Below are 25038 nucleotides of genomic sequence, written 5' to 3'. Positions count from 1 at the left end.
GAAGCCTAAAGACCCTGGTTCGAGGCTCAGTTCCCCAGGTCCCACGTTAGCCAGATGCACAAGGGGGCGCATGCATCTGGAGTTCGTTTGCAGAGGCTGGAAGCCCTGGCGCGCCCATTCTCTCTCTTTTCCTCTATCTGTCTTTCTCTCTGTGTCTGTCGCTCTCAAATAAATAAATAAAAAATTAAAAAAAATAAATCTGGTCAATAATATTTCTATAACATGTCCCATTTTACTGTGCAAGGGCACCAGGCAGTTACGAATATTTTCATTTTTGTAAGCTAGAAACACACACACACACACACACATCACTCAGCTAAATCTGTGTAAATGACACAGGCAAAAATAAGAGAGTGATACATAAAGTATCAGGTTGGATTGAATTATTGAATTTCAAGCAACTGATCATGTATCTAATTATACTGAATGTAATTCAATCCATGTCTTATAGCTGTCCATTTCTACTGCTTAGGCCAGTTAGGGAAATATGGGCCCTTCAGATTACTGTATCTTTTAGATCATTTGTGAATTGAAGTATATTCCCTGGGCCTAGGTGCTTGGTAGCACACAGATCTACAGGGCCACAGTCATAGCGGCTAGAATGACCTTTTAGTGACTAGAATGGCTGCACATGACGGGCTTGCAAAGGTGGCTCAGTGGTAGAGCACTTGCCTAGCGTGTCTAAGACCCTGTGTTCAATTCTCAGTTCCACCAAAAATAAAAATGTGGAAAACACATTTACACCGGTGTTTAACAAGTTAAATAAAGAAGCATAGTAAAACTGCAGAATCAATCAAATGTCCACTTTCGTCAGAGTGCTCTCTGCTGGCCAGGCTGCACTTACCTGAGCAAATGGAGTCACGATCAGGTCATCTCCATGTCTGAAAGAGAAAACAGATCCGGGTTAGAGATCTCCAAGAAGTGTGGCCAGTGCGGATCAGCCAATACGCAACGCTAAGTTCCACGGCCCCCAAGACCCCATCTGGAGAAGTGACAGCAATTCCATCTTTGCTCTTCACCTCGGGGGTTAAAAATATATCTTCCAGGATGTTCACCACTGTCCAGCTCTCTGGGCAAACGGAGGCAAGTCCCTGATGACCCAACTGATGTGGGTGCTGATGTTCGGCCACAGCGGGTATGTGGTGGTGGACACCAAATTCCAACCCTGGGGTTTGTGTTTTACACTTGCAGCTGTGAATCAACCAGCTACAGCACAGTTTCTACCAAAGGACACCGGAGCCACTGACATTTGAAGGTGATACTACCAAGTGAGCGCTGTAATCATGTGTGAGCCTTGGACAGGTCAGGAAACATAGATGACGTCGGGCTGCATCAGACACTAATTAAAAACCCTGTGCAACTTTTCAACTGACTCATGGCCCTGCCACTGTACTTACGGGAGGAGGGGGAGGAAGGTTACCCTGGGTATGCTGTTGCCATAGCGACCTCCACTACACCAGGCTGGGGTTATAGGAGCAAGGTGTCAGCGTGGGGTGTTTTGGAGGGGGGTCAGGGGACGGTCCACAAAGCCATGCAACATTCCACAGGGAGGAAACTGCGAGCTAAGAGCCTGGACTCTTTTGGCACTATTTCCTAGCATGGATAACTGAATAGAACAAATCCCCCCAAATTTTTGTGGAACAGCTTTCAATCTACCTGAACTTTTTCATATTATTTTTGAAATCAATATAAGGGCTGGTGGGATGGCTTTTAGTGGTTAAGGTACTTGCCTGAGAAGCCTAAGGAGCTCGGTTCGATTCCCCAGCACCCATGTAAGCCAGATGCACAAGGTGGTGCATGTGTCTGGAGTTCCTTTGCAGAGGCTGGAGGCGCTGGTGCACCCACTCTCTCTCTCTCTCTCTCCCTGTGACTTACTCTCACACACATATAAATAAATAAAAATAAAATATTTTTAAATTAATTGAATTTTTCTTAGATTTTTAAGACAGGGTCTTGCCGAGAAGCTCAGGCTAACCTTGAACTTGAGTTGCTTCCACCTCAGCCTCGTGAGTGCTGGAGATATGAACATGCACCACCATGCACGCCCTACTGTAGACAGAGCTCGTTCATCAAATAAACACAGCCGTTCTACACAGACAGTAGCCTGAATGTCATCCTTGCTGAGGAAAGTTTAATCGAACTGTTCACATACTCATGAACATCTGAAAACAACCTGGACCCCCTAACCCAACACCCAGGAAGACTGGTGTGTAGCCCAAGGAGCAGATGGAAGACTGGTGTGTAGCCTGAGGAGTAGATGGAAGATGTCCCCCATGGATTAATGAGAATGAAACCATTTGTTACAGCCACGACCAAACCACGCCGAGGTCTTCACAATCAGTACGTGGAACATGACAGCAGAATAAAAAGAAATTACGAAAACCAGACTAGCAAAAAAGTTCTTGTGGTCATTTGAATATATGGCCCTCGATATATTCAGCGTTTTATTAGCTTGTGGTTTGGATCTGCAGCCACCTGGCTGGAGGCAGTGTCACTTGGGTGGATCTTAGGGTCCAGCCCTCAGGTGTGGTTGCTGGTTTGAGATTTCAATCTAAAGATATGCCAAGCCGGGCATGGTGGCACACGCCTTTAATCCCAGCACTCGGGAGGCAGAGGTAGAAGGATCACCATGAGTTCGAGACCACCCTAAGATTCCATAGTGAATTCCAGGTCAAACTGGGCTAGAGTGAGACCCTACCTCGAAAAACCAAAAAAAAAAAAAAAAGTGGGGGGAAACCTTAGCCGGGCATGGTGGCACATGCCTTTAATCCCAGCACTCGGGAGGCACGGTTTGAGGCCACCCTGAGAATACATAGTGAATTCCAGGTCAGCCTGGGCTAGAGTGAGACCCTACCTCGAAAAACCAAAATAAAATAAAATAAAAATAAAAATAAATAAATAAAGATATGCCAAGTGTGCCTAGCTGGAGTGTGCTGTGCTGTGTGGCTTTTTGGCTTGTGCTTCTCTCTCTCTCCTCTGCTTGGACCTGTAAAGGCAGGCCAGCTTCTTTTGCCATTGGGGAACCTTCCCTAGATGTGCAAACTTCAATACATCCCTTCCCCCATAAATGTGCCTGGTCTGGAAGTTCATCTCAGCGAAGCCTAAAACTGCCTGCTACAGTTAGGCTATCTTTGTTCCAGAACCACATTTGAAAAAAATATTTTATTTTTATTTATTTACGTTAGAGAGAGATACAGAAATAGGGAGATAGCTAGAGAGAAAGAGACAGAGAGAATGGGCACACCAGGGCCTCTAGCCACTGCAAACAAACTCCAGATGCATGCACCCCCTTGTGCATCTGGCTTACGTGGGTCCTGGGGAGTTGAACCGGGATCCTTTGGCTTTGCAGGCAAGCTCCTTAACCACTAAGCCATCTCTCCAGCCCCAGAACCACATATTTTTTTTTTTTTTTAAGATTTTTATGGGCTGGAGAGATGGCTGAGCAGTTAAGCACTTGCCTGTGAAGCCTAAGGACCCCGGTTCGAGGCTCGGTTCCCCAGGTCCCACGTTAGCCAGATGCACAAGGGGGCGCACGCGTCTGGAGTTTGTTTGCAGAGGCTGGAGGCCCTGACGCACCCATTCTCTCTCTCTCCCTCTCTCTGTCTTTCTCTCTGTGTCTGTCGCTCTCAAATAAATAAATAAATAATTTAAAAAAATTTTTATTTATTTATCTGAGACAGAGAAAAGGAGAAAGAGAGAAAGAGAAAGAGAGACAGAGAGTGAGAGAGGGAGAGAGAGAGAGAGAGAGAGAGAGAGAATGGGCCCACCAGAGCCTCCAGCATGTGCCACCTTGTGCATCTGGCTTAAGTGGGTTCTGGGGAATCCAACTTGGGTCCTTAGGCTTCACAGGCAAATGCCTTAACCGCTAAGCCATCTCTCCAGCCTCAGAACCATATTTTTTGACGGGCACCTGTGACTTGTACTGATTATTCATAAAATCCCAGATTGTAGGAGTATTGGATATCATGTTTTAAGATCATTTTAAATAGGAAACAACTGAAGTTCATAATGTCCGGCAGCGAGTACATGGCATAGCCAGTATGTTAATCACAAAAAGGAGGTCTTTAGCCAAGCTCAGAAAGGTGCTTGTGTAGAAAGCAGTGACCCACAGTGAGTGCAAGACGGGTGTAACACAGCGATAAGGAGGGCAGTGTGCTGGTGGGACCAAGCTTGCAGAAGAGACCAAACCACGCCAGGCTGAGAGCAAACAAGATGCTTCTGAGGAGCTATAGTGAATAGCTCAGGGATTCCAGAGAATTCCATACAAGGCAGTAAAGGCATTAACAGTGAGTGGCGCAAACCAGCTGGGTGCTCTTGAATTTTATTGCTTGATGGACGCTTCCATTGAATTTCCCCGCCTTCCCCCAAAGTGATTAAATCTCTCTTTCCCTGGGTGTCTCTCTCTCTCTCTCTCTCTCTCTCTCTCTCTCTCTCTCTCTCTCTCGATAAAAATGATGATAATCACACAGGTCTAGACTATTGCTTTGGCTCTAAGTTAGCAATGCTAAGTGCTGGGAGATGTGCCCGAGCGCATAATGAATGTCGAATAATCAATCCTTAGCTATAATAAAGATGGGCAGGATATTTGTTATTGTTGTTGTTGTTATCCAATGACATGCTTTGTTTACAGCTGGTAAATTTCAGAGACTAATTAAATTGATGAGGAATCTCTGCAGCATTGGTATAGGTGTGTACGGAGCGGAAGGCTTTAAATGGGGCAAAATCCAAAGGCGGGGAGTTTTGTAGAGGAGTTTAAGACCTAAACGACATGAGTGGTAAAGGACAGAGGAATGGTAATAGCATGAAGGGCGTTGTGGAAACAAAGAAATCAACAAAACCCCTAAGCTGCAAAACAGACACGCGGAAGATTGAAAGCATTGACAGAAATAAGGAGACTGTTATAATGGTAAGTACATTGGATCTCCAGTATCACCAGCTGATAAACCCTGCTGCAAGGTAGGAGGCATTATTCTCATTTTAAAGATGAGAAAATTGAGGCTAAAATTGCCTAAGAAACTGCATGAAGCCAGCCCTACCTGGGGTCTCTTTTTGATGTCCCTGGTTAGCTCCTATGGTGTCCATTTGAAGTCAAGGATTCTTACTTACTTGGCAATTAACAGATAGAAATCTAAAAGCCCAAGACAGGGCTGGAGAGATGGCTTAGCAGTTAAGCACTTGACTGTGAAGCCTAAGGACCCCTGTTCGAGGCTTGACTCCCCAGGACCCACGTTAGCCAGATGCAAAGGGGGGCACACACGTCTGGAGTTCGTTTGCAGTGGCTGGAGGCCTTGGCGCGCCCATTCTCTCTCTCTCTCTCTCTCTCTCTCTCTCTCTCTCTCTATCTATCTATCTGCCTCTTTCTCTCTCTGTCTGTCACTTTCAAATAAAAATAAGTAAATAAAAGCCCAAGACAATTCCCGGAGGTTTATACACTGACCTTCAAGATACACCAATGTTTCCAGGGTAAGAAGTGTAATTGAGAATTAACCTTTCTATGATAGGAGCTAAATTCTCTAAGAGAAAAGGCATTCCATGCCAGTCCCTTTGACTTGTCAATCAAATAAGCTCTCTATCTACTTCAACACAGGGCTGGGCTAAATATAATGTATTTGTATAAAGTAACCTGAACAATAGTTCAGGTAGACCAACTGAAAGTATTATGAAATCTACATATTTCCCCAAACTGGAATCTTTTCTTTCATTTGGTTCCTTGTCACTGCCTGACCACTGCTTATTTTCTGAGAGCTATGTCACCTTGACCCACACACTTCACCACACTGAAATTAGTTCAGAGAAACATGTCCCCTAATTGCTATGTGAATAACACTGGATTGGAATCACTAAACACTCAAAGTGTCTGTTTATTAGGACTGTGAACTTTATCATGTGTAGAATGTCCTTCCTGAGTTTTTAAAAAAGATGTATTTCGAACAAATCCTATTGGAGATAATTTATCTGCATTGCCCCCTTTTCCTGTCAAAGCACAAAGAAACCTGGTTATAATTTTAGTGAGAAAGATGTATCACTTTTTTTTTAAATGCCTTCAAATCGTTTCTTCCCAGTATCCCAAGACAATTTTCTTTTGGTTGCAGAGAAATGACTTTTGGCACTTCCCTGGCGGAGGTCTGATGCGAGCAGCAGACTACTTTCTATACATTTCTTTCTCTTGTATTCTTTTTCTTCCCATTTTCTTTTTACCAATTGCCGGGGTTTTCCTGGGACTGGATGGCGTCCCAGGATATAGAAGATATCCTTCCCGGGATACAAGATCATTGCTAAACCCAGAAGTGTTGATGACCCTTGTTAATAAAATCCAAATGGCGACCTGGCGTGGTGGCGCACGCCTTTCATCCCAGCACTTGGGAGGTAGAGGTAGGAGGACCGTCTTGAGTTCAAGGCGACCCTGAGACTACATAGTGAATTTCAGGTCAGCCTGGACCAGAGTGAATCCCTACCTCGAAAAAAACAAAGTGAATTTATTTTTATTCACCTCAACACTTATGTAATACATGGAACGATCAATCATTTGGAGGCCTGTAAACTTAGATCCATCATCGTTTTGTATTCAGAGCCTCTACATCCCTCCCTACTATTTTGAAATTATTATTAACAAACCACAGCCACGATTCCGCCTAAGAGTCATGGGAGTCATACTTCCTATCCAGCTGCACCCGTGCCTATATTGACTGTCTTTTGCCCTCCACCACGCCCGCCCCCCGTACTCTTTCTGGTAACACCTGATGCTTCTATGTTTTTAAATTTACTTATTTGCAAACACAGAGAGCAAGACAGAGAAGAAGGGAGGTGGAAAGAGAGAATAAGCACGCCAGGGCCTCCTGAGACGGAAAACAAACTCCAGATTCTTGCTGAATTATGTGCATCTAGGTTTATGTAGCTACTGGGGAAATGAGCTGGCCATCAGGCATTGTGAGCAAGCACCCCCTTCTATTATTTTTTAACTTTGATTTTATTCATTTATTTATAAGAGAGTGAGAGAGAGAGAGAGAAAGAAGGGGAGATAGAGAGAAAGAGAGAGAGGGAGAGAATGGGCACCCCAGGGCCTCCAGCCACTGTAAACGAACTCCAGATGCATGCGGCCCCATGTGCATCTGGACTACATAGGTCCTGGGGAATTAAACTGAGGTCCTTTGGCTTTGCAGGCAAATGTTTTAACAGCTAAGCCATCTCTCCAGCCCTCTATGATTTTTAAAAAAAGTTATCATTAGCTCCCACCCATTAAGTGAGAATATGCAGTATTTCTCTCCGGGGACTCATTTCCTTCACATAATATCAGTGTTCTTCAGTTACGTCTACGGTTCTGTGACAGAAAATTGGCAACCTTTTAAATTGCTAAGTAATGCTCTCTTCTCCATATTTATCTCATTTTATTTATCAGCCCATCTATCAATGGACACTTAGATTGCCTCAGGAATGCTAACTTTAATTGGCAATAAATGTCCGATCAGAGCTTTTGCTTTAAAAAAACACAGAGCTGGAAAATTCTTAGACTATATCTACTCAGAAGTGGATTTTACTGTCGTGTATGGTAATCCCATTTCCGGGAGTTTTTGGATGTGTGTGTGTGTGTGTGTGTGTGTGTGTGTGTATGCCAGGTACAGGTGCAAAGGTCAGAGGGCGCCTCTGCCTTATTTGAGGCAAGCTCTCTCATTGTTCACTACGCTGAATGTCACCTGAGCTGGTCTGAGAGTTTCCCTGTAATTCACCTGTCTCTGCCACTCTTGTCACCTCAGGTACACTGGGATTAGAGGTGTCTTCTACAGTTGACAGCTTTGTGTGGGTTTTGGGGGAATCTAAACTCAGATACACACTCTTGTATGGAAAATATCTTATGCAGTGAGCCAGCTCCACGCTGTGGTGTTTGGAGTGATCTCTGTGACCTTTCTCATAGTGCCTTCTCCCCCAACACTGCATGAACCCTTCTCTTTCTCTGTGTTTATTATTTTGTATGGTTTTGATAACTGTCTTGCCTGTAGTGCAGGGACACCACATGGTGGTTTCGATCTGAATTTCTGTGATCATTAGGAACGTTGCATATTTATTGGCTCACTTGTGTCCTCTTTGGAGAAATATTTGTTTGGGTTGTTTGCCCATATTTCATCAAATTATTTATTTTTATGGCACATGTGTCTAGAGCTTATTTATTTATTTTTATGGCACATGTGTCTAGAGCTTATTTATTTATTTTTATGGCACATGTGTCTAGAGCTTATTTATTTATTTTTATGGCACATGTGTCTAGAGCTTATTTATTTATTTTTATGGCACATGTGTCTAGAGCTTATTTATTTATTTTTATGGCACATGTGTCTAGAGCTTATTTATTTATTTTTATGGCACATGTGTCTAGAGCTTATTTATTTTTATGGCACATGTGTCTAGAGCTTATTTATTTATTTTTATGGCACATGCGTCTAGAGTTCAATTGGCTGGAGGCCCTGGTGCACCAATTCTCTCCTCTCTTTCCTCTCTCTCGCTCATAAAAAGGGTCAGTCTGTTGGGCTTGCCTCACAAAAAAAAAAAAAAAAAAGAACACCCTTTTTTCAGAAGTGCTTTTACAGTATCCTTGCACATGTAACATGATTTTACTTATGATTAGAGGGTAATAGGTATGATGTTAGCATGTCTTTCATGTCCTACAAAGTATACAGAAAAATCAAACTGTATTTAGTAGTTAAGGTAAAAAGATTCATTTGTTATTAGATCCAATAAAATATGAGAGAGGGGTTTTGTTTGTTTGGGGACAGGTAGAATATCTTGTGGCACATGCTGGTCATAAACTCACTATGAAGTTGAGGATGAGAAAGAACTTCTGGTTCCTCTAACTCCATCTCCTGAATGCCAGGCTTATTTCATGTACCACCACACATAGTTTGAAGCTTATTTTCTCCTGTTTTTTTTTTTTTTAATGAGGTAGGGTCTCACTCTGTCCCAGGCTGACCTGGAACTCACTCTGTAGTCCCAGGCTTGCCTTGAACTCACAGCGATCCTATTCTTCTCTATCCTTCTCTGTATCATTTTCCATCCTGTTACCTCTGTGTTCCGTATTCCTTTGTTTTCCATCCCCTCCTTTCTGTAATCAAGTGCCAGAAACACAGACAAGTAACAGAGATACGAAAGCAAACCTTCTTATAAAGACCTCTCTAAGATCCGTTAGAAATTATAAAAACCAGGACCATCATAGCACATAGCATCCATTAAGCCCATTTCTTTTTTAATGCTTTTATTTATTTATATGTAGAGAGACAGTCAGAGAGAGAGAGAGAGAGAGAGAGAGAGAGAAGAGAGAGACAGAGAACAGACACACCATGGCCTTCAGCTGCTGCAAACACACTTCAAATGCATGCACCTCTTTGGGCATGTGGCTTAAGGTGGGTGCTAGGGACTCAAACACAGGTCATTTGGCATTGCAGGCAAGCACCTTGACCACTGAGCCATCCCTCCTGCCCCATTTCTTGATATAAGGCACAAGGAAGTGAAATCAGTGTGTCAAGTAGACGAGCGCTCTCGATTCGCTGCAGCTTTATTCACGGTGGTCAGAGTAAGAGAGTCACCCCAAGTGTACATCAGTGCACGGGTGGATACAGAAAATGCAATGCGCATGTGCCACCGAACTCCACTTAGCATATGAAAAAGAAAGTCACACCATTTGTGAGAACAAGACTTTGCCCAGAGTGCAAGACGTTTTATTGGCAATAAGCCAGGCATCGAAAGACAAATACTGCATTGTCTCACATACATGTGGAGTCACAAAACAAAACAAAATTAAGCACTGAATTTAAAGGAGGGAAGAGAATGTGGATTTACCAAGTTTCAGTGAGGAGGAGTAAGGTCATGTAGTACAGACCATGGGTTGTAGTTAATAATGTGTAGTGCACTTGGAAGTTGCTAAGAGGAGATTATAGATTTTCGCATCATAAAATTCAGAGCTGGGCGTGATGGCTCATGACTACAATCTTAGCACTCAGGAGGCTGAGGTAGAAGGTTTGCTATGAATTTGAGGCCAGCCTGGGCTATAGAGTGAATTTCAGGTCAGCCTGAGCTAGAGTAAGACCCTGACTCACCAAAAAAAAAAAAAAAAAAAAAAAATCAGTAGATGTATAAGGTAACAAATGCTAATTTGCCTTACAGAGACTGTCTAAAATACACAGTAAACAATGAATAACAACTTGGAAAAATCCTTATTTTTTTCTGTCTCATGTGTGCTCAGATCCCTTGTTAAAATATGCACTGTTGGGCTATAGAGAGGGTTCAGTGACTAAGGCACTTGCCTGCAAAGCCTAATGACCTAGGTTCAATTCCCCAGTACCTACTTAAGCCAAATGCACAGAGCGGTGTATACATCCACAGTTTGTTTGCAGTGGCTGAAAGCTCTGGTGCACCCATCCTCTCTCTCTCAAATAAATAAATAAAACACTTAAAATATTTTTAAAACGCACTGTTGATAAGCACATGGGATTACGGTTTCTTATGCAGCACAGGCAAAAACTCTCTAGTGTGGAATGAAATCTCTTTGTGTGCCCTAAGATATCAATTACATGATACAAATAAATATTCTCCAATTTGTCACTTCGCAGGACGCCCCCCAAAATGTTCATGCTCAAGATGATATATAAAACAATTTTCAACACCAATAATTTAAACAGAGGTTAGCCCATGCGTGTAGACACAGGCACAAGGCGTTCTGGGTTGCCTGTTTAGTGTAAACCAGCACAACGGAAGGGCTTTCCAGGAGAGCTGATGTCACGAAAGATTGTCAGTGGCTTTGAACACGAGGCTGAGGGGAGGAAGGAAGGAGTCAGGGGCGGGACAGAAGACGGAAGCTTCACAAGTGGCCTCATTTTGTGTTCTAGGAACAGGTCCTTCTTTCACAATTTGAATTACGTGACAGGCTCTTTTGTTCTTAGCGTCCGTCACCCTACTTTCTTGGACTATGTCCAGAATGGATTTCTGTGTGGAAGATTTATGGGTCGTAAGTGCAATCAGTTGAAAGATCTGAATGTGGAAGAATGATTCAGTTAGATTGGAATTTGAAAAAAAAAGAGGTTTCATCACATAGAGAGGAGAGCAAACACATTTCACGTGAGCCTACTGTGGGCTCCATGGACACACGTTCTCTAAGCTGAGGACAGCATTGACAGATGCTCCCATAGCCCCACTGCTAGGGAAGGAAGTGGGCTCTGACAACCCCAGTGGCTGACTGGTCGTCACACCTCAGACAAAGGTCCAGCCAGATCTGCAGCTTGTCCGGCAGAATGCCCACTGGTCCTTGCGAAGTGACAGTGCCAGGTGCTATAATATTCTACATGTAAGCCAGGTGTGGTGGCTCATGCCTGCAATCCTGGCACTGAGGCCAGCCTGGGCTACACAGTGAGTTCTGGGTCAGTCTGGGCTAGAGCATGACTCTGTCTCAAAAAAAAAAAAAAAGCAAGATTAAAAACAACAACAATATCTAAATGTAGTCCTTTGGAATGTTCCTTTTCCCACAGAGATTGCTTCTTTTTGTTGAAGTTAAAATAAAATTAAAATAAAATAAAATAAAATAAAGTTTAAAAATTAAGAAGGTATCAAGACTGGAGGAGATCAGCCAGCCCTGTCATTTCAGCCAAGCCACAGCTAAAACCACAGGGGAATTGGGGAGACAAGCAAGCGTTCTGCTTCCATGCTGTTCCTCATAATCAACACCGGGGTGAAGGAGACAGACCCTGAGGACATGAAACACCTACAAAAGCAGAGATCCAGAGGCTCCTAAGAGTTCATCACTGAAGTAGATTTAAAACTCACCCACCATGGCTCAGGGGATTTTGGGAAGGCTGGGCGGGGGGTGTGGGGGGCAGGAAGGCAGAAAGCCACAGGTTGAGACATCATACTCAACCTGTCCCCCCTGCCCATGTTACAGTCAGGTTCACATTGCTGGTAGAAATCACCCTACCAAGAGAAGCTTGTGGGGTAAAAAGAGGTTTATTTTGGCTTCCAGGCTCAAGGGGGAAGCTCCATGATGGCAGGAAAAAATGATGGCATGAGCAGAGGGTGGACATCACCCCCTGGCCAACATAAGGTGGACAATAGCAACAGGAGAGTGTGCCAAACACTGGCTTGGGTGAGCTGGCTATAATGCCCATAAGCCTGCCCCCAACAATATGCCGCCTCCAGGAGGCGTTAATTCCCAAATCTTCATCAGCTGGGAACCTAGCATCCAGAACACCTAAGTTTATGGGGACACCTGAATCAAACCACCACACCCCCAAAATAGCTGACTCTGTTCCCACAACACATAAACTACAACCCAATGGGAAATACCTGTAACCCCACTGAGGAGCGTCCCCAGTGGAATGGGGCAGGGACGAGGGAAAAGAGGGTATGAACACATAATGTGTCTATATGAAACATCTTATTAATAATTAATAATCAAGTAATAAACATTAAAAAATGACTGCATAATTTAGAGGGAATTCTGTTGTTAATGTCCCTTACCTAGCAAAATAACGAAATAATGTAGGTCAGTACTGAAGGTTTTCTTAAAATATTTTATTTTTTAATTTATTTGAAAGAGAGCGAATGGGCACATCAAGGCCTGCAGTCATTGCAAATGAACTCTGAACTCCAGACACACGAGCCACCTTGTGCATCTGGCTTTACATGGGAATCAATCGAACCTGGGGTCCTTGGGCTTTGCAGGCAAGCACCTTAACTGCTGAACCATCTCTTTCCAAGCCCTCAAAGGGGTCTGTTGACGTATTCATGGATCTTGAAGTTCCAAGACATAGAAATCTGCAGTGTCACTGAATTTGAACCCAGACTTAAGAAAAACATTTTTTATTTCCTTTCTTTCTTTTCTCTCTCCCTCTCTCTCTCTCTCTCTCTTTCTTTCTTTCTTTCTTTTTTTTTTTGCCATACTTTCTGGGCAATAATTAGCCTAGAATTTAGCACACTGCTATCCAACAGAGATGTCTGCAGTCATGGAAATATTCTTTCACTGTGCTATTGAATATGCGATCTATGAACCACAAACAAACTAACCATAGCCAAAATGAACACAATGGGCCTTTGTGGTGGAATGAATTTTGAAACTGTGTAAGCACCAAAAGGGAATCAATTTTGAGATATGGAAACTAGACGTGCATATAACGTTGTTGTTCCAGGGAGCGAGACAAGGAAATAAAGTTCTGGGTCTTGAGATCCCTTGTGACATTTTCGAGAGGTGTGATCAGCTGTTTTCTCTCTGCGTTCACTGCCTCTCCTTGTAACGCGGGGCTGCAGAAACTGATGCCCAGTGTATGTTTCGACACTGCTTCACAGGACTGAGAAGAGCTACTTCCTTCTTGACCCAAAGTCAGGACAATCCAGGCATTCACAAAACACCTAGCAGAAGGCTGACACAGGGGGAAAGACCATACAGAAGGCATATGGGATTAATTGGGAATGTTTATTCTGGACCACATACCACAACTTGCCAGGAACCTGAGGGGAAAAAAAGTACAATGTCTGTATTCTTAACTTTGTTTTTTTTCAAAGCAAAGCCATGTGAGGGATGCTTTTGAATTTTCTCTGTATTTGTAATAAAATATATTTTTGAGAGTTTTAACTAATATTTTATTTATTAATTTGAGAGAGAGAAAGAAGCAGAGAGAGGGAGAGAGAGAGAGAACGGGTGCGTCAGGGCCTCCAGCCACTGCAAACGAAGTCCAGACGCATGTGCCACTTTGTGCATCTATGTGGGTCCTAGGGAATCGAACCTGGGTCCTTAAGCTTCCCAGGCCAGCACCTTAAACACTAAGCCATTTTCTCCAGCTCTCTATATGTGCAATAAGATATCTTTAAATGTGTCATATTGTTGGAGTTAGAATGATCTGGTAATTCCTCCTAGCTAATCTCATCTCAAGAAACACATCACACAATCATTGTAACCATGCAATGTTTTTCCTCCTTCTGTGACTCAGAGCATAGTAGAGGAGACATGGGGAACAACGTGCAGAGAAGCTAGTACTGACGAGCAAAATACATATTTAAAGTGATTGATGTACAAGGGAAAACAGGTATTTGTATTGAAATCTCAGTATCAGCTATCTGTCACCTATTCTGTCTAGAATTAAAATAATAATAATAATAATAACCACATAAAGACAGGAACGCACACCCTAAATGATTTGTGTCTTGTTTTCACAGATCTCTGGTGCCTTCAAAATGATACCCTGGGGCTGGAGAGATGGCTTAGCAGTTAAGTGCTTGCCTGTGAAGCCTAAGGACCCTGGTTCGAGGCTCAATTCCCCAGCACCCACATTAGCCATATGCACAAGGGGGTGCACACATCTGGAGTTTGTTTGCAGTTGCTGGAGGCCCTGGCACACCCATTCTCTCTCTCTCTCTCTTTCTCTGCCTCTTTCTCGCTTTTAAATAAAATAAATAATAATAAACAACAGAATGATACCCTGATATGGAGTGGGAGTTATTTGCGTTTGCTAAATGAGTCAAGGAATGATCGTTCTAACACACCAGCCGGTTAACACACAGGTTCATTTAGATGCTGTGGTGGTTAGCATCCTCTTCCTCCATCCTGTTTCCATCCGCTCCCTTCCCAGTCACCCGCTGTCAATCTTTCAGCTTCAGAGATCTTCCCTTCTGTGACGCACTGTGACATACTTCTGATCTTGGTCTTCCTTAATACGGAGAGAAAGAAGGTTTACACTACAAAACCAATTGAGGGCCACCAGGGACGGCGTCCACAACTGGCTCAACCATCAGCTGTCTGGGATTCTCACTTGCTTCTTGCAAGTACAAAGGCAGGGAAAAAGCCATTGAGACGACGGAAATGTATCAAATGAGATAGCAGGTGTGAAAATACTTGGGAAAGGAAGGGGTGACACATGCACTTAGCACATTTCATCACCATGATTGTATCATTATTCATCTTTTCCTTTGTGTGCCTCATCTATTTATCTAATACTTATTAATAGATGGACCATAAGATAGTGACATCAAATCTACTAGGAAGTGATCGTTTGTTTCCCTTTTGCTTCCTCTACTACCTTAAACAACGATGTTTAAAATTACAAAGACTTTAAACTTTTCCTAAAATGTTTCATTTAAAAAAAAGTACTTTGAGCCTGGCGTGGTGGCACATGCCTTTATTCCCAGCACTTGGGAGGCAGAGGTAGGAGGATCACCAAGAGTTCGAGGTCACCCTGAGAATACAGAGTAAATTCCACGTTAACCTGGGCTAGAGTGAGACCCTACCTCAAACAAACAAAGAAAAAAAGTAGTTTGTATTACTTGCACTTGAAATTTCTAAGGGAGTTTAGAAGTAGGAATGCTAGAAGTGAATAAGAAGTAATCGAGGGCTGGAGAGATGGCTTAGTGGTTAAGGCTCTTGCCTGTGAAGCCTAAGGACCCAGGTTCAATTATCCAGGTCCCACGTAAGCCAGATGCACATGGTGGCGCATGTGTCTATAATTCGTTTGCAGTGGCTAGAGGCCCTAGCGTGCCCATTCACCCTCTATCTCTCTACCTCTCTCTCCCTGTCTCTCTCTCTAATAAATAAAATAAAATAAAATAAAATAAAATAAAATAAAATAAAATAAAATAAAATAAAATAAAATAAAATAAAATAAAACAAAACAAAACAGAGTCTCATAACTCATCAAGAGCTCTTCCCTGGTCTTTATCTAAACAAAAGTTGTCTCACTTTTAATGAAGTTGGACTTAATGGTACTCAATGACCATTTATTTCTGACTGTGGTGGTTTGATTCAAGTGTCCCCCATAAACTTAGGTATTTTAAATGCTAGATTTCCAGCTGATGGAGATTTAGGAATTAATGCCTCCTGGAGGGAGTGTATTGTTGGGGGCAGGCTTATGGATATTATAGCCAGTTTCCCAATGCCAGTGTTTGGCACACTCTCCTCTTGCTATGGACTGCCTTATGTTGGCCAAGGGGTGATGTCCAATCTCTGCTCATGCCGTCATTTTCCCTGCCATCATGGAGCTTCCCCTCGAGCCTGTAAGCCAAAATAAACCTCTTTTTTTCCACAAGCTGCTCTTGGTTGGGTGATTTCTACCAGCAATGTGAACCTGACTGCAACAGTAAAGTGGTACTGAGGAGTGGGATTGCTGCTGGACACCTGACTGTGTGCCTTTGGCCTTTTGGAGCTGATTTCCAGGAGGAATGTGGAAGGATTTGAAACTTTGGCCTAAGAGATGCCTTGGGATGCTGTAAGTACAGCTTGATGGACTATTCTGGTCAGAGTTGAAAGATCTTAATACAGTAAGAACTATGGACTGTGAGGGTTGGCTTATGATGGTGAGAAAGAGCTTTGCTTGGACTGGGCTACAACAGTTTGTGTGAGAAGCTTGCTGTTATGCCTATGTCCTGAGAAGTTCTGCAGGGTTGCACTGTGTAGAAATGAACTGGTGTGAGTGGAGAGATATGGCACAGAAATAAATGTTTAGGCTGAAACTGCTGCATGTTCAGCTGCAAATGAGAGATTACAACCTTTGAAGTTGGGCCAGCTGACCTGCACTGGGGCAACAGGAAGAATGTAGACTCTTTTGGAGGGGACTGAGTGTTCAAGGAGTGTCCTGTTCTTCAATGTCTGCTTTATTCCCCCCTGGATTAACAAATTGGCACCCTACCTGGTATTGTGGAGTATAAGAAATGCAGGAAAAAGAGGGTCATTGAGTTTGCAACATTGTCTTGTGTTTTGGAAATTGCCACGGACAGTGTGAAGCAGGTTTGTTGGATGCCTGCATGGAGATCCCAAGGGGCCATGAGGATGAACCATGACTTGAAGTGGAGACCCAGTGGAGATGCTGGGACCCTGAGATGGTTTCTAAGGAAAGCTGCCGGCCCTGATGAAGTTTTCCAGGACTGTGAGTATCCTAGCTGGAAGGGTGGAATTGGAATGCTAGAGACTTGTTGCTAGTGAGAATTATTGGACATGGAGATTTGTAACTAACTAGAGTTGTTGGACTTGAAGCTACATAGTTTGATATTTGTCCTGATTGTTTTAAATCTTGTATTGGTTGACTATTTCTTTGCTATGCCCAGTGCCATTTTTTGCAGCATGAATGTTCATTCTATGCCATTATGGGCTTTGGGGGGGAATTTTTGGTATTGTGGCTCAGTTAAAAGATCTAGGACTAGGTGTATGAACATCATTGGAATTGATAAAAGCTATAGGGACTTTTAAAGTTGGACTGAATGCATTGCATTTTACATCATGGATGATTAATAGTTTATGGGGGCCAGGAGCGGAATGTGGTGGTTTGATTCGGGTGTCCCCCATAAACTTGGGTGATCTGAATGCTAGGTTCCCAGCTGATAGAGTTTTGGGAATTTAACGCCTCCTGGAGGCAGCGTATTCTGGGGGTGGGCTTATGGGTGTTATAGCCAGCTCCCCTATGCCAGTGTTTGGCACACTCTCCTGTTGCTGTGGTCTACTTTATGTTGGCCAGAGGTGACGTCCACCCTTTGCTCATGCCATTGTTTCCCCCTGTCATTGTGGAGATTCCCCTCATGCCTGCAAGCCAAAATAAACCTCTTTTTTTTCCCCACAAGCTGCTCTTGGTTGGGTGATTTCTACCAGCAATGCGAAGCTAACTGCAACACTGTCTATGGGTATCTTTATCTCTCCTGTATTAATCTTTACTGTGTTATTCTCTTGCTTGATGAACCACACAGTGTGTGTGTGTGTGTGTATGCGTGTGTGTGTATGTAAGTGTGTAAATGTGTATTTGTGAGAATGAGTGTGTGTGTGTTATCTGAATCCAGTGATCACACATGTTATGTAGGTGGGCACTTGACCACTGAGTGGCATCCCTCTTGAGATTTACTAGCTTGAGACAGAGTCTCATTACATTGTGCAGGATGGTTTTGAACTCACTCTGTAGCCCAGATAGGCCCTGAATTTGCCATTCTCCTGACTCAGCCTTGGAATATTAGCTGAGATTACAGGTGTGTGCCACAAGGCTTGGCTGCACAGTGACATTTATTTATTTATCATTTTAAAAAATTTTAAGTTTTTATTTATTTATTTGAGAGAAGGGAAAAAAATGAAGAGAGAGAGAATGGGGGAGCTAGGGCCTCGAGCTGCTGCAAATGAACCCCAGACGCATGCACCACCTTGTGCATCTGGCTTACGTGGGTTCTGGGGAATCAAACCTGGGTCCTTTGGCTTTGCAGGCGAGCACCTTAACCACTAAGCCATCTCTCTAGCCCTCCCCCATAAAAATTTTAAGTCCTGCTTCCAAGGCCTTCATTCAGTTCAAGTGTTAGGATTTTCATTTTTTTTGTAATTTTTTGTTGTTATTTTATTTATCTTAGAGACAGACAGAGAAAGAGGCAGACATAGAGAGAGAGAATGGGCGCGCCAGGGCCTCTAGCCACTGCAAACGAACTCCAGTGCGCCCCCTTGTGCATCTGGCTAACGTGGGTCCTGGGGAATCGAGCCTTGAACTGGGGTCCTTAGGCTTCACAGGCAAGCGCTTAACCGCTAAGCCATCTCTCCAGCCCAGGATTTTCATTTTTCTACACCTCAGTTATAATTGTTTTGGGGGTAGCTGTAACTCTCTCCTTTGACTCATCAGCCTCTACAAATCTTCACTCACTGGTGCCAAAGGTCCGCTGTCAACTCACACCTCAAACCACTGGCCTTCATGTTCCGTCAGGAGATTAAGGTGTCCCAGTCAATCCACACGCAAACACCTCACAATTGGAGAGTGTAAAAATGTGGTTCCTTTCCTTTCTCCTGGCTCTCTGGATGCGATTTCTGCTCTTCATCCCTTTGCCCAACAGTGACCAAGGTTCCCCGTCCTCACCTTCAGCCCATGAAAATCAAGTTCATCACTTGTTTCCTGGCGGTACATTGTCCAGTCTTTGTCCCGCGTTCCTGACCACGTCACCACTTCCTGGCTCACTTGCCACTGCCCGACAGATGGGAAGCTAACGTGTTTTCATTGTGTATGAATGAATCGATATGTACCCTAGATTTCAGCCTCTTGAAAGCAGGCTAAAAATAGCACAGAGACTCCGACCAAACCAGACATCCAGAGACACAGAGGCTCCCAAGACCTCATCACTGAGGGAGACCTACAACGAACCCAGCATGGCTCAGGGAAATTCGCGGACGAGGGGGCGGAAAGATTGTTAGAGCCACATGTTGGGACATTATGCACAGAGACGTTGCCTCTTCCCCATAACTGCTGGCTACCCCCACAATGCACGACCCACCTTCCCAATGAGGAGGGTCCTTGCAGAGGGGGGAAGACAGGGAGGAGGCTTATGATGGTACCAACAGGGCTGTTTACACACTGTGTGCATAACAACAACAACAACAAAAAGACAAAAGAGGCAAAAGACAGAATATCTGGCCATGAATATTTCCATAAGGTGCTCTGCCTTGAGTAAGCATGCTATTATCCCTTTTATATAAAAAAAATAGAATATCACAGAAATAGGGGCACTGGGAAAATAAAGTTATTAAGCAAGGGAAAAAAAAAGAGTGAACATCAGTAATAAAACTGCTAAAGAAAAAAAAAAATAGCAATCCAGGGTCTGGAGGGATGGCTTAGTGGTTGAGGTGTTTGCCTGCAAAGCCAAAGGGCCCGGTTCAATTCCCCAGGACCCACATAAGCCTGATGCACAAGGCGGAGCACACGTTTGTGGTTTGCTTTCAGTGACTAGAAGGCCTGGAGTGTCCATTCTCTCTCTCTCCCTATTTCTGTGGCTCTCTCTTAAATAAAAAATAAAATAAAATATTTAAAACAATAGCAACCACAAACTACAGGTTATTATACTGAGTAAAGCACGACTTCATTTCTAGAACCTCCTTTCCACCTACCTCTATGTCTTGCTCATCTATTAGGGCACCAAGAATAACAGTCAACCCACATCTTACCATCTTATGAAATGAATCACAAGTGAGCATTTTTTTTGGGGGGGGGCATGGTGTCAGGAGAAGATAGTGAGTGAAATAGGACCCATGTCTAGATCCAGAGGAAGGGAACGGAGGCTAACTGTACCAGATATCAAACATAACAGGGCAGGGACTATGGAGAACCAACCTATGCAGAAGCTGACTAAATTCAGAATTTAGAACCAAGAACACGAACAACGTGAAAAACACAAAAATTGAAGTGCTATGAAAATGAGCTAATAATTGTACCTAATACGCAAACCTGTTCGTCAATTTTAAATAATTCTCCATCTGTGGCATGCCTTAACTGATATTCAAATCTAATGTTCAGTATTTACCTCTAGTGCTTTATATTAAATAACTCATTTAATTTGAGTAAAATTCCCTCCTCCCAAATCTTAAGTAATCTGCATAACAGTATAACATCTGCATGTACACCAAACAGAACATGTTCAAAATGCACTCCACTCTGATCTTCAAACTGAATAGAAGGCTTTTTAAAGTGTGAGAAAACATGTATCGTGGTCAAATAGCTAAAACAGAACATCTACATAAATATAAGCTGATGTTTTAAGGGTATCCTTCCATTAACAACTTAATTCTCACTTTCCCCAATGCATTTTCTGAGAACATAAATTCTTTTTCTTCAGCCCACAGTGTACTAAATTAATTTTGTTTTTTCATTTTGCAGTTGGTATAATTTAACTTATTGTTCTTTTAGCTTCCGAGGAGAATGGTGTAGTCAAATGAAATTCTTGGTTCTATGGCATAATTAAGCCCAGGGATGAATCTGCTGTTTTCTCTAGGGTTCTGCCTCTCCTTTGCCCGGCATCATACTCACATATCACTGGCGATGGAGGAGTTCCGAGACATAGACTTTGGAGAGAGATCATAGTCGCTGTCAGATCGATACAGGAAGGACTCCCGGCGTTGACTATGCACAAAGTTTGCCTGGAGGATGAGCCCTGATCCTGGGCTGGTCATGGGATCCAAGGGACTCCGTCCTGCAGATGTGCCATTGTCCACATCAAAGCTGCCGGAGGAAGGACAAGGAGTTACGTTGCTGTGAACCGGTAGGTATTTGAGCAAAGGAGTTAGCTTAGTTGAAAACTGACGGTGGGAAAATTTACATCAGATTCCTATTGATAAAAAAAAAAAAAAATGGGGTTGGGGGAGGATCGGGAAAATGGCTTAGCAGTTAAGGAGCTCACAGGCAAAGGCAAAGGACCCAGGTTTGATTCGCCAACACCCACGAAGAGGCCGATGCACAAGGTGATGCATGTGTCTGGAGTTCATTTGCAATGGCTAGAGGCCCTGGCATGCTTGTGCCAATTTGATCTCATAAATAAATAAATAAATACATATTTTAAAAATGGCAACACTGGCTAGAGGTGCAGGTGTGTGGAATTGCATGCACAATGCCCCGAGTTTGATCTTTAGTGCACAAGACACAAAGAGAGAAAGAGAATACAATATCCAAAAAAAAAAAAAAAAAAAAATCACATTGACTTCCCATTCTTATTTTCTTCAACTATTAAGCATATGTTATATATACATGGTATTGTCACTACTAAAGTTAGAAAAGGAACCATTGTGCAAAAACAGCTCTGTACTTAACAGAATTGCTTTATAGAAAAGAACAAACCCATGGTGAGTCACTAAATGTTTGAGGTCAGCTCAACAACTGCCATTAGATACCTCAGGGTTTCATTCCTTTCTTTAAACCTAAGTTTCTTTTTCTCCTCACACAAACTATGGATCACAAACATCTCTTAAGCCCTCTTCCCTTGCTACCCGTTTTAAATCAGGATCCCATCAAGTCTCATGTACATTATTGACAATTTGGTTGATAGGGTGTGGGGTCAGTGCCTTTGGAAGCATATTAAAAATATTGCTTTCTGGAGTTTCAATGCTGCCTTCCAGGGGAAGGGTAAGTAGAGTAGGGAAATCAGGTTACGTAAGGATGGCCTTGGATGGGAGGTGGCGGGTCCGTCTGATCAGAGGATGAATTACCGGATGGCGCAGAGCTGCGTCTCAGGAAAATGATCCATTGTGATTGAGAGCAAAATGGTTAAGGCTTTCCATGTAGCCAAGAAGACTGGAATTCGTCCTGAGAGCTACAGTGACTTCTGTATGAGTTTAAAGTGAAGAAAGAATGACGTAGTGACATTTGCATTTCAAGAACTACGCTTTATATAGGTTGGGAAATGGATTCAAGAGACTATTGGAGCTGGGTGTGGTGGTGCACGCCTTTAATCCCAGCACTCGGGAGGTAGAGGTAGGAGGATCGCCATGAGTTTGAGGTCACCCTGAGACTACATAGTGAATTCCAGGTCAGCCTGAGCCAGAGTGAGACCCTACCTCGAAAAACCAAAAAAAAAAAAAAAAAAAAAAAAATGTTTTCCAAATTGAAAGTTTCTCAAAAGTGTGGCACCTTGCGAATGGATGTTTTGGAGCGTGGCAGTGAAATGGTAGGTTAGCTACCGGAACCTGCTCACTTCCCAGACAAGGGGACCAGGTCCTAGAAATGCCGGGGCCAAAGTCACTGGGCTAACAAGCGTCAGTTATCTGTCATTCCTGAGTCCTTCAAACTACTGCAGTCAGTAGCTATGACACCAAACAAAACACGTGGCTCACCTTGATAGGCTGGGCACTTAGGTGGCTAACACTTTGGCAATGATAAGGAACGGCAGGTGGTAAAGTGTCTTTAATAATTAAATAGGCACATTAGGAGATCTTCGGAAAACTCTTCTTGGATATGATTATTTTACTAAGCGTTTATTAAACACCTATGATAACACAGTGTGGTTTAAAAAAAAGGCAGTAGGATTGATTTAACCTGGAATATCTGAGGTGTTTCTATAGGAGAGAAATAATTAAAATGGCATTTTAAAGTTAAGCAGTATTTGTCTGGAGGGTATAAAAAAAGATTCTAAATGGGGAGGGTTGGGAGTGGATCTTTTCTTGTTCAGAAGATAGAGATGGGGGCGTATCGCCTTGTGGCAATGAAAATGAACCCACATAGAAAATGTCGGCATTGGTTTCCCTTTCATGCCAGATGACGTTGCACTTCAATAAAACAAGAAGAAAATACTGATTCCTTGTTATGCACAAACAAAAATGAAGGAAATAGTGAAGCATGGTTTTCTCAGTTCAATACTCAATATGGGTAACTAGTAATAAAATATCACTAATTTGGGTGGGAGTGGTGGCGCACGCCTTTAATCCCAGCACTCGGGAGGCAGAGGTGGGAGTTCAAGGCCACCCTGAGACTACAGAGTGAATTCCAGGTCAGCCTGGGCCAGAGTGAAACTCTACCTTGAAAAACAAACAAAACAAAACAAGACAAAAAAATCACTAACTTGAATTTTTTAAAAATTGTAATATTTTTTCAATTTAATTACTTAAATTTTAACTTACAGAGATGCCTTTCTATACCTTTTGAAAAGATATTGCCAATACCCTATAATATTTATCATAATACTACACTATCTACTAAAGCCAAATAATTTCATAATTGACCAAGAAAGTGTCTTACAGCAGATATTCTGTGGCCTTTATTATATTTCTCTGTAGATTGTAATATAATAAGTTGTCCACTAGATGGAGAAATTTTCTTAAATCAGGAAAATTATTTTAAATGCACTGGAAGACCTATATTATTTATTACTTAAAGACTGATGAAAATAACTACTTAAATATCTGAAAATAGTATCTATAAGATGTTTACTAGTGTTGACAAAATCACATTAATATAAGCTTTATTTTTTATTTTTATGGTTTGGTGTTCTTTAAAAAGTACTTTATTTATTTATAAGCAGAAAGAGAGAGAGAATAGGAACACCAGGGCTTCCTGCCAGTGGAAACAAACTCTAGATGCATGTGCCACCTTGTGTATGTGGACTTACGTGGGCACTGCAGAGTCAAACCTGGGTCATCAGGTCCTCCAAACAAGTACCTTTAATCCCCAAACCATATCTTCTAGCCCCTATTTTTGCTTTTTAAAGTATGAACAGGTTAACCTTAAACTTGTCAGCTAATATGACCCTCTAACCCCAGTCTGCTGAGTAGCTGGGTCCACAGGCATACATTAGCCGAGTGTGGCTAAGTACTAATTTTAAAGACAGACTGACAGTGAAGAGCTGGGAATAGTCACTGATATGTTATTAGATTTTTACTTTTAAAAGCTCAGGAAGCCATAATTTAATCTCCACAACGCAGCACTGCAAGGCCATTAAACTGTCCCACAGTGACATGAAGATCATTAATGGTCTGAAGAAACAATCCAAGTTTTGGATCTCAAAGTTTCTCAGCATGTAGCTTGTCTAGTTACCCTAGGTCTAGGGTCATCTGCATGGTAGATTTCCATTGTATTAAATACTCCTGTAATCAAAATGCATTATCAATGAAGAATTACCAAGTGACCTTAGAGAAAAGGAGATTTTATATTTTGAACAACTCAGTACTTGAACTTCCATAGTTGGTGCTTTGTTCTTGGAAGAATTCTGGAATAAATACAGATATATTAAACAAAGCCTATTTCCCAATAAGCCAGTTAAGCCTAGGAAAGGCAAGGGAACATGAAATAATTATAGATTAAAGGCCAAGCTTACAGTATTCATTGTAGTCTATAAATAATAAGACACCACATTGTGTGAGTTAGATCATCAGACATGTCACTTAGAAAACAGAAGGTAAAAAGTGTGGAAGGATGACGCACTCTTGTAGAGGTGAGTGAAGGCAGAAAATGTCCATCCAGAGAAGAGGAAAGGAAGCAAACCAAGCAGAGCTGAGCGAGGACTGTGGCTTACAAAGGGCATAGAGTGTCTGGCTGCATATGTGGATTGGCGTTGAAGAATAATGGAGACCTATAGAAATGGCCAACTTGGGGCTAGAGGGATGGCTCAGTGGTTAAGGCGCTTGCATGCAAAGCCTAAGGAACCTGGCTCCACTGCCCAGTGCCCATGCAAAGCTAGATGCACAAAGTGGCACATGTGTCTGGAGTGTTTGCAGCGGCTAGAGGCCCTGGCATACCCATTCTCTTACTCCTTTCCTCTCCCTCTCTCTCTCTCTCTCTCTTTGTCCCTGCTTGCAAATAAATAAATAAAAAT

The 25038-nt window shown here is 42.7% G+C and overlaps 1 protein-coding gene across 6 annotated transcripts in view; it reads right to left on the bottom strand.

The window, feature by feature from the left end:
• Window positions 1–25038, bottom strand: part of Pde4d (phosphodiesterase 4D) — a 1345132-nt gene that overhangs the window by 218899 nt on the left and 1101195 nt on the right. For all 6 annotated transcript variants that reach the window (XM_045139033.1, XM_045139032.1, XM_045139034.1 and 3 more), the window contains 2 exons: window positions 20769–20960; window positions 845–881 (listed from right to left, as the gene is read on the bottom strand). In XM_045139033.1, coding sequence (XP_044994968.1) covers window positions 845–881; window positions 20769–20960 — 229 coding nt within the window. The remainder of the gene's footprint in view (window positions 1–844; window positions 882–20768; window positions 20961–25038) is intronic.

The sequence above is a fragment of the Jaculus jaculus genome, chromosome 20, assembly GCF_020740685.1.
Source record: "Jaculus jaculus isolate mJacJac1 chromosome 20, mJacJac1.mat.Y.cur, whole genome shotgun sequence".
NCBI classification, from domain to species: domain Eukaryota; kingdom Metazoa; phylum Chordata; class Mammalia; order Rodentia; family Dipodidae; genus Jaculus; species Jaculus jaculus.
This window is presented reverse-complemented; position numbering and strand designations above follow the sequence as displayed.